At 46.1% G+C, this 13,470-nt stretch overlaps 1 protein-coding gene across 6 annotated transcripts in view; it reads left to right on the forward strand.

Moving 5' to 3' along the window:
• Nucleotides 1-13,470, forward strand: part of Spata13 (spermatogenesis associated 13) — a 158,031-nt gene that overhangs the window by 111,478 nt on the left and 33,083 nt on the right. The window contains exon 1 of one of the 6 annotated variants that reach the window (XM_045154067.1): nucleotides 4,179-4,351. The exons of the other annotated variants lie outside the window; for them this stretch is intronic. Coding sequence (XP_045010002.1) covers nucleotides 4,297-4,351 — 55 coding nt within the window. The 5' untranslated portion in view covers nucleotides 4,179-4,296. Of the gene's footprint in view, nucleotides 1-4,178; nucleotides 4,352-13,470 lie in introns of those variants that run through there. 6 annotated transcript variants of the gene reach the window in all.

Genomic DNA, 13,470 nt, shown 5'->3' on the forward strand with positions numbered 1-13,470 from the left:
CTTTAAACGATGACTTCATCTTTTAAAACTTCTCTTAATATGAAGCTGGAACTTTGTTTCACTTTTAGTTGAGTTTTTAAAAATTTATTTATTTATTTGTGCACATACGTTGTGTGTGTGTGTGTGTGTGTGTGTGTGTGTGTGTTAGGACCTCTTGTGACTACAAATAAAATGTCCATCTGGTTTTACATGGGTGGCTGGAGAATTGAATCTGGGCTGTCAGGCTTTGGAAGCAAGGACCTTTAACTGCTGAGCCATTTTTACAGTCCCTTTGTCTTTTTTGTTTGTTTGTTTTTTGTTTTTCAAGGTAGGGTCTCACCCTGGCCCGGGCTGACCTGGAATTAACTCTGTAGTCTCAGGGTGGCTTTGAACTCATGGTGATCCTCCTACCTCTGCCTCCCGAGTGCTGGGATTAGAGGCGTGCGCCACCACGCCCTGCCTTTTTTGTTTTGTTTTGTTTTGTTTTGTATTTTCGAGGTAGTCTCTCACTCTAGCCCAGGCTGGCCTCAAACTCACACTGTAGTTTCATGCTGGCCTCAGAACACTCACAGTGATCTTCATACCTCTGCCTCCTGAGTGCTGGCCCATTGTCTTTTTAAAAAAATGTTATTTATTAATTTGAAAGAGAGGGAAAGAGGCAGAGAGAGAGAGAGGGAGGGAAGGAAGGAGGGAGAGAGAATAGGCACACCAAGGCCTCCATCCAGCCCCTGCAAGTGAACTCCACATGTGTGTACCATCTTGTGCTTCTGAGTCCTGGGGAATTAATTGAACCTGGGTCCTTTGGCTTTGCAGGCAAGTGCCTTAACTAGTAAGCCATCATTCCAGCCCTGTTTTTTATTTAGTTATTTTTTTTTATTTGAGAGAAAGAAATAGAAAAGGGCAGATATATAGAGAGAATGGGTGCTCCAGGGCCTCCAGCCACACTGCAAACGAACTCCAGATGCATGTGTCACCTTGTGGTTTTACCTGGTTTACATGGGTCCTGGGAATTGAAAATTGGCTTCATAGGTAAGTACCTTAACTGCTAAGCCATCCCTCCAGCTCTTATTTTTTACTTATTTTGAAGTAGAATCTCACTCTAGCCCAAGCTGATCTGGAATTCACTATGTAGTCTCAGGCGGGCCTCAAACTCACGGGGATCCTCTTACCTCTCCCTCCCCCAGTTCTGGGATTAAAGGCATGCACCACTATGCCTGACTATTTAGTTTAGTTTTTTTTTTTTTATTATTAGTTTTTTATTCTGCAAGTACAGGCAGTTTGGTACCATTATTAGGCTCATCCATGACCTACCCCCTCTCTCCTACCATCAATCATGGGCTACAAGAGGGCCTACACCTATTAAACTCTCTATAAAAAAAGTAAGGGCTATCTCATTTGTCCTGGTGCTAGTTAGTTTTTTTAAGAAAGAGTTTAACTCTAACCCAGGCTGACCTGGGACTCAACTATGTAGTCCAGGATGGCTTTGAAGTCTCAATGATCCTCTTCCTTCAGCCTCCCCATTACTGGGATCACAGATGTACACTGGGCTGGAGAGATGGTTTAGCAGTACCAGACTTGCCTATGAAGCCTAACAACCCAGGTTTGATTCCCCAATACCCATGTAAATCTAGATGCACAAAGTGGCACATGGATCTGGAGTTCATTTGCAGCAGCTAGAGGTCCTAGTGTGCCCATTCTCAATCTTTCTCTCTCTCTCCTTGCAAATTAAACAAATAATAAGTAAGACAAATAGATCTTCCATATTTGTAGACAATAAATCCTGATAATTCCCTTCCCACCTCCACTTTCCCCCTTACAAATCCATACTCCATCATATCCCCTCCCCATCTCAATTAGTCTCTTTTATTTTGATGTCATCATCTTTTCCTCCTGTTATAATGGTCTTGTGTAGATAGTGTCAGGCACTGTGAGGTCATGGATATCCAGGCCATTTTGTATCTGGGGGGAGCATGTTATAAGGAGTCCTACCCTTCTTTTGGCTCTTACATTCTTTCCACCACCTCTTCTGCAGTAGACCCTGAGCCTTGGAAGGTGTGATAGAGATGTTTCAGTGCTAAACACTCCTCTGCCACTTCTCAGCACTATGGTGCTTTCTGAGTCATTCCAGTGGTCACTGCCATCTGTAAAGAAAAGCTTCTCTAACCAAAAGTGAGAGTAGCATTAATATATGGGTATGAATGTTAAGAAAAGTGCTTACCTGGCAGTTTGGTGAGCATAATATAAGCACTTAGCCAGACACCAGCAGGCGTTACACCCCTAGGTCTCATTTTATATCCTCTACTCCCCCCATTAGGGTCTCACTCAAGCCCAGGTTGGCCTAGAACTCATTATGTAGTACCAGATGGGCCTCAACTCATGGTAATCCTCCCACCTTGGCCTCCCAAGTTCCAATGTTTGTTTGGTTTGGTTTTTCAAGGTAGGGTCTTATGGTAGCCCAGGGTGACCTGGAATTTACTATGTAGTCTCAGGCTGGCCTCAAACACACAGTGATGCTCCTAACTCAGCCTCCCCAGTGCTGGGATTAAAGGCATGTACCACCATGCCATGCCTTCTGATGCTTTTTAATTAATCTTTTAAAAAAAATATTTATTTGTACATGTTTATGTATGGGCATGCCAGGCCTCTTGCCACACAACAAAATGGCAGACACTTGGTTTGGGAATTGAACCTAAACCAGCAGGCTTTGCAAGCAAGCACCTTTAGCTGCTGAGCCATCTTCCTACCTCCTATCTAACCTTTTTAAGTAAGGTCTACTGCCTCAGAGTCTCCTGATTGCTAGGATTATAGCTGCCAGCCGCCATGCCTGGCTTGTGTGTGTGTGGTGAATCCAGAGCCTCACCTACAGGCAGGTGTTCATTCTCCCACCGAGCTACACCCTGGTTCGGTAATGCTTGTTTTGAAGCAAGGTCTTACCACACAGTCCAGATTGGACTGGAACTTGCCCTCCTCCAGAGTGCAGGGATTATAGGTATGTGTCACCAAACCCAGTGTGATGCTTCAGTTTCTGAGGGAACTGGGATGTTACTGGGAGGCCTCATGGAGCAGAAGCAGATAATGCTTTATCAGTCCTCAGTGAGGTGATCCTGCCACTCCCTGAAAGACTGTATTTTTTCAATCTCCACTCTTTTTGTGTTTTTTTGGGGGGGAGACAGGAGGGTTTCGAGGTCAGATCTCACTGACCTGGAATTCACTATGTAGTCTCAGGGTAGTCTTGAACTCATGGCAATCCTCCTATCTCTGCCTCCCCAGTGCTGGGATTAAAGGGGTGTGTCAACACACCTGGCTGTTCCACTCTTACTTTTTGTTTTGTTTTGTTTGTTGTTTTGTTTTTTTTTGAGGTAGGGTCTCACTCTAGCCCAAGGCTGACCTGGAATTCACTATGTAGTTTCGGGGTAGTCTTGAACTCATGGCAATCCTCCTACCTCTGACTCTTGAGTGCTGGGATTAAAGGCATGCACCACCATGCCCAGCCCACTTTTTACTTTTTTAACTGATATATTGAGAGATGAACATGCAACCTCATTGTTAATAAAGTTCAAAAGGCAATCACTTCCTGTCAAGAAATAAAGGAAGCATACAGTTAATAGCTATGTTAGACTATAAAAGAAAGATTTGCTCATTGTCAATCATTTAGGAACTACAGGAAAGTACAGAGAGGAAAAAAATAACCAACTGTATTATCTGAAGAACCTCCTTTAAGACAAAATTTCACATAGGAACAGATGTACAAGCATTACTTTCACAGAGGAGGGCATATGCATATTATTTACACATAACTTTTAAACAGAATCCCCCTTTTAAAGTGATTTCATAAATTTACAGTTAGCATAATGTAACATCATAACTCAAATTTTTGTCATTCCATGCTATGAAATCCCAACTCCATTTTTGAACTGGATGACCTCTGTACTTTTCTCTGGTGAAAATAGATAGCTTTGGAAAAGCCCTCTGAAAAGCTAGCACAGGTCTGGGAATTGGAGTTTAAAGCCACTGAAGGCAGCCACTGTCCTCGATGGGCTTGGGGGGGTGTTGGGGTTGGGCTTCTGTAGGACTTGCCTTCGTTTAGAATTTCCTCCCAAAGGTCTCTCTGCCTGGTGATGTCGCTGGAGCGAGTAAGCCTGAGTCACGGGCCGCTGGCTGTCAGTTCCTGGGCAGCCCTGGCTCGGGGCACACACAGCACTGAAGCAGCTCCCAGAGCTGCAAGCCTGGCTGACTGTCTTCTGCGGCGAGCTGAGGACCAGCTTCCTCCCTCACACCCCTTTCTGCTCTGAATGTTGCTGGTTTTCAAACAGAAGGATGGTAGCCAGAGGAGAAATAGCAAGATTTTGGAGTCTGGAAAGCCTTCACATGGGTATGTGTACAGAAAGTGAATGCTGTGGGCTCATGTTGCTGACTCCACTTTTCTGAGTCTGTCTCCTTTCTCTATCCACTCTTTGCCTTTTCTCTTACCGGATATGAGTGCAGGAAAGGAAAGGGTCCTGAGGGAACTTCTTGTAAATGCAGTCCATAAAAGAAACCAATCTTGTTTGTGTCACAGTAATAATGAAAGATAAAATAGAATAGGTGTGAATTGTTGGTGTGAATTATTGCTGATGAGTGGCAGGGTCTGGTTTCTGCTGGTGGTATTGCTGCTGAGTTTTATGTTTCGTGAAATTCTTTTCTTGAAGAGTTTATTGGGATATGTAAAAAATGTCCACTAGTTTAGAGGGAGTAGGGTTGAAAGTTGAGAATTTTTTTTTTTTGTTTGGTTTTTCAAGGCAGGGTCTCACTCTGGCTCAGGCTGACCTGGAATTCACTATGTAGTCTCAGGGTGGCCTCGAACTCACGGCGATCCTCCTACCTCTGCCTCCCGAGTGCTGGGATTAAAGGCGTGCGCCACCACGCCCGGCGAGAATTTTTTTTTGAACATGGCATGTTGTTTTCAAAAGTGGTTAGCCCTTGTTTAATTTCTGCATTGTGCCTAATTTTACCCTTACTTTGTAATATTGTTGTAAGTAATGGCAACTGAACTTGGTCCTATTTAATGGTGAAAGAAATGTTATTTCAGGAATTTATAAACTGTTATCCATGCATTCTTAAAAGGAAATAAGAGGGGGAAAAAACTTCACTGAAAGAATTTTCTGTGGCTGCAGCGGGATGCTCTAAAAACAGATCTTGTCTCTGGTTTTCCCTTAAATAGATGCCAGTAGCCTGCACTGAAATGAATGGGAATTGTAGGTGACAGCTTGAAGGCAGCCTCGGGCCTTGTCAGCAAGGCTGTTTGTAACTGGTGCTTTCTTCCCTGTTTGGATGGCTTTCTGTGCCAGCCAAGACAAGAGGGATGTGGTCACAGCTTCTGTGTCTGGCAGACTATCACAACAAGATTAGTGTGTGTTCCATTTCCCTAGCCAAACTTAGAAAAGGAGGAAAAATGCCCTTCAGTGTCCGTATTGAGAAACAAACCTGACTTCATAGTGGCCTGTCACTTGATTGACAGACTCAGTCACGCCTTCCGACAACACTGTGGAGCCAGGCCGGGAAGGAGGACTACGAACAGGAGGGGTAGCGCCCCGCCGCGCAGCCGTCCTCCACTCCAGGGCACCCGCATTTCCTTCCTACCACACTCAGGTTCGGGCCAAGGGGGTCTGCCCAGCTCCCTGGCTCAAAAGGGAATGTTCCCCTCATGTTGCCAGAGATTAATAATACTCCAGAATCTTCCGTGGAGGCTTTCCCTTTGGGAAATGGATGTATACTCAGTTTCTGTGTCGGCCCTGGTGGTGGAGGGCCAGCTCCCATCTCCCCTGCTGAGAACCAAGTCCTGACCAACTCACCTCGCTTCTCCGTCTGAGATCTCCTCGCGCTGGGCACTCCCAGGCCCACCACCTCAGACGCGGCCCGCTGCACACGTGCGCGGTCAGGTCACGACAAGCCCGGTGCGGATTGCTTTCAGTGATAAGCCAGTCTGCCGCCATGGGGAGCTCAGAGAGGACACGGGAGGGTACTGATGGAAGTTGGAGTCCTGGATTAGATGTCCATAAAGATGCAAGATACTCCAGGCCCATGAACCCCAACTTTGGGCTTTTCTTCAAGTTATCAAGCAAAGAATTGCAAACATGGACACAGAGAAGGATGCATTATGAATGAGGAGTTGTTTTTTTATTTTTATTTTTTAGGGAGAGTTAGGAGGTAAAGCCTGATGAGCTAAAAGAAAATCTCCCTCACATCCCCAGGAAAGAAGCCTCTGGGGAAGAGGTGCGCGCGCGCACACGCGCGCGCACACACACACACACACACACACACACACACCATGGAAAGTAAAGCAGGCGGGCTGGATGGCTTAGCAGTTAAGGCACTTGCCTGTGAAGCCTAAGGACTTAGGTTCTATTCTCCAGGACCCACCAAAGCCAGAGGCACAAGGTGGCACATGCAGCTGGGGTTCATTCACGGTGGCTAGAGGCCCTGATGTGCCCATTCTCTCTCTATCTGCTTTTCTGTCTCTCAAATAATTTTTTTTTTTTTAAGTAAGACAGTAAAGTGTCTAGGCAAAAAGAAATTCTCTTTTCCAGCCAGGCTGGGAGTGGGAAGGTGGAGTTCAATTAAGATCCCTCATGTAAGGGCAGAAGGAGAGAAGGAGAGCCAAACAAAGATCAGAAGAGACAAGAGGGCCAAAAGACTTACACATGTTGCAGACCCATTGATGTGAATCACACGTCCAGTTAGAACAAGCCTTGTTATCAGACAGTGAGGGAAGGACCTCATTGGTTGGTGGACTCAAGAGGCTGACAGGTGTACTGAGCCTGGGGAAAGTTGTGAGAGAAGCAGGAAGCTGTCCCTGGAGTTGACGGTTAGTATCTTGGATGACACTGGCTTGGACACAAGTTCTAGTCCTGCCAGGGTGGACAAGGCGGCATCTTTGTTTCTGTGGGCCAGTCCCTAGCTAACTAAAAAACAGCTATCATGCTCCTAATATATATTAGTATGCCCCTGCCCCAAGACAGCCTGCAGGGCTGGCAGGAGCTAGGGCAAGGGGAGTCGAGGCTTGCACCAGCTGTGCCTTGGAGGGGGACGTGAGCGCTTCGTCCAGCCCTACCATTTGGGAGCAGCTGAATTTATTTTTTCTTCTTTTCAAATCTTTGGTCTTTTGGTTTTTCGAGATAGGGTTTCACCCTAGGTCATACTGACTTCAGATGATCCTCCTGCTTTTGCCTCTCAGGTGCTGGGATTTAAAAGTATTTCTTCTTTTCCTCCTCTTCGTTTTTTTTTATTTATTGATTTTTCAAGGTAGGGTCTCACTCTAGACCAGGCTGACCTGGAATTCACTATATAGTCTCAAGGTGGTCTCAAACTCACAGCAATCCTCCTACCTCTGCCTCCTGAGTGCTGGTATTAAAAGCATGTGCCACCATGCCCAGCAGTTTGTTTTTTTCAAGGTAGGGTCTCACTGTAGTCCACGCTAACCTGGAATTCACTATGTAGTCTCAAACTCACAGCGATCCTCCTATCTCTGCCTCCCAAGTGCTGAGATTAAAGACGTGTGCTACCACGCTGGGCAACCTAATCTTTGGATAGGGTCTCTTAGTCCAGGTTGGCCTAGAACTCACTATGTAGTAAGGATGGCCTTAAACTTTCAGTCCTCCTGTCTCACCCTCCTGAGTGTTGGGATTACTGGTATGCCCCTCCACACCCAACTATCTGATCTTTTTTTAAAAACAAATTTTTAACCAGTTTATTTTATTTTATTTATTTGAGAGAGGGAAGCAGAAAGAGCAGGGGGCAGAGGAATGGGCACACCAGGGCCTTCAGCCACTGCAAAGAACTTCAGACACATGTGCCACCACACCCAGCCTAGTTGATCTTTGCTAGGGTTTCCTCCTTGATAAGTGATAATCCAAGGCACTTGTTTAGACCAACTGCAAGTATAGTTCTGGGAACACCCAGGACACTTAGGGTGGATGCAGTAGACTGGCTAGCATCCACATAGATTCTTTGAGCCAGCAAAGTGGCAGCCAGATCTAGTTGAGAACAAGAGAGGGTATTTTGGAGAGACTGACTGACCCTCAGCGGTAAGAGTGGACATAGGCAGCCACTATCAAAGCCAAAGACCCACAGAGGAGCAGCAGCCTGCTGAAGAGAAACCAAACACATCCTGGCACCTGCCCCAAGTGGGAGTCTCATCACAGGGAAGACCTGGAGCCTGAGCCCCAGGGCAGGCGGCGCTTCCCCAGCATGCAGACCAGCTACTGGCCCAGGGCGGCGAGCCCCCGGATACCAAATACCCAGGCCTCCTAGCCCAGACTGCCCCAGTCTCATAGGTGGGCACAGCCAGCGATCCAGAGCATGGATGGCACCACTCCAGAGCAAGCTGCACTGGGCTCTAGAAGCTCACTTGATGAAATTAGAGACGTGAGCCATTTGTAGAAAAAGTGAAAAAAATCCATGCTCAGAAGCTTGGAATAATTTAAGCTTAGTCATGATATAACATACTATACATATCTCTGGGCAGCCAAAAACACAGCATTGCATGTTGATGGATTTTTTTTTTTTTTAAAGATTTTAGATGTTGTAGAAAGTTGTTAGTGATTACTGTGTCCATTTCTAGGTCCTTTTAGATCTTATTATTGCTGAGTATGTTCTAGAGATTCAGAGGTAACTATTTTTAGAGAATGCTTTAGAAGTCTGGACAGAGTGTGATAGTAACTTGTTTCATTCTAGCGTATGAAAGGTGGTGTATGTTTTTGTTGAGCCTGCCTGTCCTGGCTCACAAGGGTGTTCCTTCCTTGAGAAGGTCAGTGGGATATGCAGAGGACATAGCTAAGTGAAGTAACATGGCTAGAGTGTATGAATGCACAGCAGATATTTTGAAAAAGGTAAGCCCAACATGCTTCTAGAATAGAAGTCAGACATGGTTACTGTGGGAATCAAAGCACAACAGGGGAGCTTGAAAGTCAGAGGACCTGCCACTGAGAAGTGACAGTTGGGCTTGAAAGGTGTTGCAGTCAGGTTCGCATTGCTGGCAGATATCACCTGACCAAGAGCAGCTTGTGTGGGGGAAGCAAAAGGGGGTTTATTTTGGCTTACAGACTCGAGGGGAAGCTCCTTGATGGCACGGGGAAACGATGGCATGAGCAGAGGGTGGACATCACCCCCTGGCCAACATAAGGTGGACAATAGCAACAGGAGAGTGTGCCAAACACTGGCAAGGGGAAACTGGCTATAACACCCATAAGCCCGCCCCCAACAATACACTGCCTCCTGCAGGCATTAATTCCCAAATCTCCATCAGCTGGGAACCTAGCATTCAGAACACCTATGTTTAAGAGGGACACCTGAATCAAACCACCACAGAAGGGACGATTCAGAATGGGCTGATCTGTTCTGAGTGAAACTTGCCTTGGTGGCTAAGGAAGAAAAGGAGTCCCCCCTTCTCATCACATCAGGGAACATTGTATATGACTGAGTAGCTATAGCAGGGCTTTCTGGTGCCTGCAACCGGCGGCTGGGTGTGTGGGCAGGCCACTGACACATCCTGGAACAAGTCCCTATGTGGTATGATGTGAAGTTAACCTGAATGACCACTGCTCCCCAACCGTGTCAGGCCTTCGAGACATTTGAGGCGGCTCTTGAAAATACACTCTCAGGCCCGTCTCCGTGGCTGTGGGCAGGGTGGGACTGTTACAGTCTAAACTTTCTTCTTGGCTGGGAGCCGGGGTGCTGCAGAGCCCCTGAAGACGTGGATGCTGCAGCTCCCTGGGTGCATCTCTGTGGCTGGCGGGTTTGGCCCACAGCTGCATCCTATTCGAGATGGGAAGCTGGACCAGTTTATCTCAGCCCTGAGGAAGTGGAGTGATCAGTAGGAGGTTTTCTGATAGGTATGTTTTTTAACTATTCTAAGCTCTGGGAATTTCCCCAAAACAAGCATTGGGAAATCCCCACTGAGGAAGCTTCTGCCTGGGAAAGGGTGCTACAAATTAGCAAGTCAGTGTTGGTGACAGCCTGGCCCTTCCCCACTGTGCCAAACCCCCAAATATGAAGTTCAAGTGCTGGGTACTTCTCGTCTCGTGTTTAGTTCCTGTTTCATTTTCGCCCTGCCATCCCCCTGCCTCAGAGCTGGGAAAAGGGACATTTTTCTCAGTGGTACATGAGAAAGCATGGCTTTCTCCGAGTGGCTTCACTGGGTCTCCCAGTCCAAGCTAAAGGGAAAGAGACTTGCTTGTTAGGGATTTTATTAGAAAGGAGAACAAAAGTGGAAAAAGACTGCTGCAAAGGAGCAGGGGCCGCTGACGGGGGCTTCTTACAGGGTCCAGAAGGAGGAGGAACTGGTTACTAAGGGTATAGTTTGGGTTGTATAAACTTTACTGCATATGCCCCTTCCCATGATGCATCTGATTTTAAATATTTTTATTTATTAATTTGAGAAAGAAGGAGAGAAAGAGACTGGCTGTGCCAGGGCCTCCAGCCACTGCAAAGGAACTCCAGATGTGTTAGCCTCTGGCTAACGTGGGTTCTGGTAAATCAAGCCTCAAACCAGCGTCCTTAGGCTTCACAGGCAAGCACTTAACTGCTAAGCCATCTCTCCAGCCCTAAGTATTTTTATTTATTTTAAATCAGAGAGAAGAGAGAGTGAAAAGGAGAGGAGAGAATGGGTACACAAGGCTGCCAGGGGCTGCAAACAAACTCTAGATGTGTGTGCTGTTGTGCATGTGGCTTTAGGTAGATACTTGGGAATCAAACCCTGGTCATTAGGCTTTGCAGGCAAGTATCAACTACTGAACCATCTCTCTAGCCCAGTGCCTCGGATTTTCATCATGTGTGCCCAGCCATGCAAAGGTATAAGATGGTAAACAGGGTGTTCTTCCTAAAAGTTCACTAGAGGACTCAGTTCACCATACTTTACATGTACCCAAAACAGACCAAGTCAGGTCAGCCCACTGTGTGAAGATCCCATATATATCCTGGAATGTGTTTGAATAGAAATGGGACTTTACCAAGGAGTAACTTATTTTCATTGTTTAAAGCAGGAATAGGGCTGCAGAGATGGCTTAGCAGTTAAGGCTCTTGCCTGCGAAGTCTAAGGACCCAGGTTCAATTCCCCACATGCATCTGGAGTTCATTTGCAGTGGCTGAAGGCCCTGAGGCACCCATTCTCTGTCTCTCCCTCTTTCCCTCTTTCAAATAAATAAGTAGATAATTTAAAAAGAAAATAAGAAAGAAAAGCAGGAATACATGCAGCTTGCTGCAGGTGTGGGCGGTATCCCAGGAACATTATTAGGAAAGGGGGTGTGTTCATTGCCCAAGGCAATTGGAGTCCCAGGGTGCTAAGCCATGTCTCTGTGCTTGCCTACCCTATAGGGCTGTTCATGTTCAGGGCTTTTTTCCCCGGGTTTTTCGAGCTAGGGTCTCACTCTAGCCCAGAACAACCTAGAATTCACTGTGTAGTCTCAGACTGGCCTTGAACTCACAGCAATCCTCCTCCCTCTGCCTCCCAACTGCTGGGATTAAAAGCATGTACCACCACACCTGGATTTTTTTTAAACTATATTCTCTCTAATTATCACTCCTTTTATCAGCAGTCCTGTGAAGGTAAATGTTGACCACCCTTTGCACATTTCTGCACCAGTGCCCTGGGCCATGCCTGGCTTCTCCTCAGATGGCTGGAGAGCTTTTCTTCATCAAGAAAAGTGATGAATTTGGAGGCTACATAGAGGACATGTTCCAAGACATACCTCAAGATAGCACTGTGTGAGGGGCAGACAGGGCTGGGAGAGGAACAGACAGTACTCCAGGAAGAAGGTGGCCCAGGTTTAGTGCTTGATAATTCAGCCAGAGAATTGGAATTGATGATACACTGCAAAACATGTTCTAAAATTGTCTATACCTTGAGGTATGTGCAACCTCAGCATACAGGGTTCTTATGAGGTAAACGATGGGAGCTATGGGTGTGTAACTTGATGGTTGAACACTTACTTGCCTGGCATGTCTAAGGTCCTACACTGCAGATTTTTTAAAAACTAAATAAATAAAAGATGAAGCTGGATATAATCCCAGCGCATGGGAGGCTGAGGTAGGAGGATCGCTATGAGTTCAAAGCCAGCCTGGGCTAGAGTGAGGCCCCCCACTTCAAAACTACTCCCCACAAAAAGAAAAAAAAAGACAGATGGGCTTCCTCAGCCTAAATGAAGCTTTAGTAAGCACTTAGTGATTTTCTCAGCTCCCCTAATGGGTGAGACTTAGGAGTCTGGGGATTTAAATGCAACTTCAGTTTGGAACAATCTTTACTCCATTTCAAAAATGTGTTCCCATATGTGTTTTCGACGAAGGAAAAAAAAAAAAGACACAGGTAGTGGGCATGCACACCAACCTGACGGTAGGAAAGTAAACTGATGTGGCAACCATGGGAAACGTTATAGAAGGGCTCAAAATTTAAACTAGAATGAGCTAACATTGTCATTGCTGAGCATATGCCAAAAGAACAGAAAGCAGGGCCTAAAAAAAAAACATTGCTCGCATATGTTGATAGCAGGGTAGTTTATATCAACAAAGAGGTTGAAACATTGCAGCATGCCCACCCACACATAGGAGATGAGCAGAATGGAAAGGTATACACAATGGACTTTCACCTGGCCTCAAAACAGAACGGAATTCTGGTCGATATTACTGCATAGATGGACCACAAGTGCATTGTGCTGAGTTGCTGTGCAAAATATTCCAGTCACAGGAAGAAAGGTGCCACATGACTCTACACATGACCTGTTTGTGGGGGAGTAAGGGAGGGGGAAGGAAAGGAAGTTAGGGCTTGATATGTATAGGATTTCAGTCTTGGAAAATGAAAAGGCACCAGAGCTCTCTTACGTGACCACGTGAGCTGAACTGTGTGCTTTCAAGGCTTAAGATGGGATTTTTGTCTTGTTTTATTATAGGGTCTCACTCTAGCCAAGACTGGCCTTGCCTTCCCAACAATGCTTCCTACATGCTGAGCACACCCAGATGAGGTGGGATTGAAAAAAAATTACAATTAAAAAAAAGGGCTGGAGAGATGGCTTAGCAGTTAAGCACTTGCCTGTGAAGCCTAAGGACCCCAGTTCGAGGCTCAATTCCCCAGGACCCATGTGAGCCAGATGCACAAGGTGATGCATGTATCTGGAGTTTGTTTGCAGTGGCTGAAGTCCCTGGCGCATCCATTCTCTCCCCCGCCCCCCCCCCCCCCCCGTGCCTTTCTCTCTCTTGTCTGTCGCTCTCAAATAAATAAATAAAAATAAACAAAAAACTTTTTAAAAAAGATGCAAACACATTTTAGCCAGTGGTGGTGCATACCTATAACCCCATCACTCAAGAGGTGGGCAGGAAAATCAGGAGTTTCAGACCAGCCATACCTACCTGGTGAGACCCTATCTCAAAAAGCAAAAATAAAACAAAAATTTTTTAATTTTTTTATTTATTCGCAAGCAGAGGGAGATAGAAGAAAGACAGAGAGAATGGGCACAGCAGGGCCTC

Source organism: Jaculus jaculus, chromosome 7, assembly GCF_020740685.1.
Source record: "Jaculus jaculus isolate mJacJac1 chromosome 7, mJacJac1.mat.Y.cur, whole genome shotgun sequence".
In the NCBI taxonomy this organism is placed as follows: Eukaryota; Metazoa; Chordata; class Mammalia; order Rodentia; family Dipodidae; genus Jaculus; species Jaculus jaculus.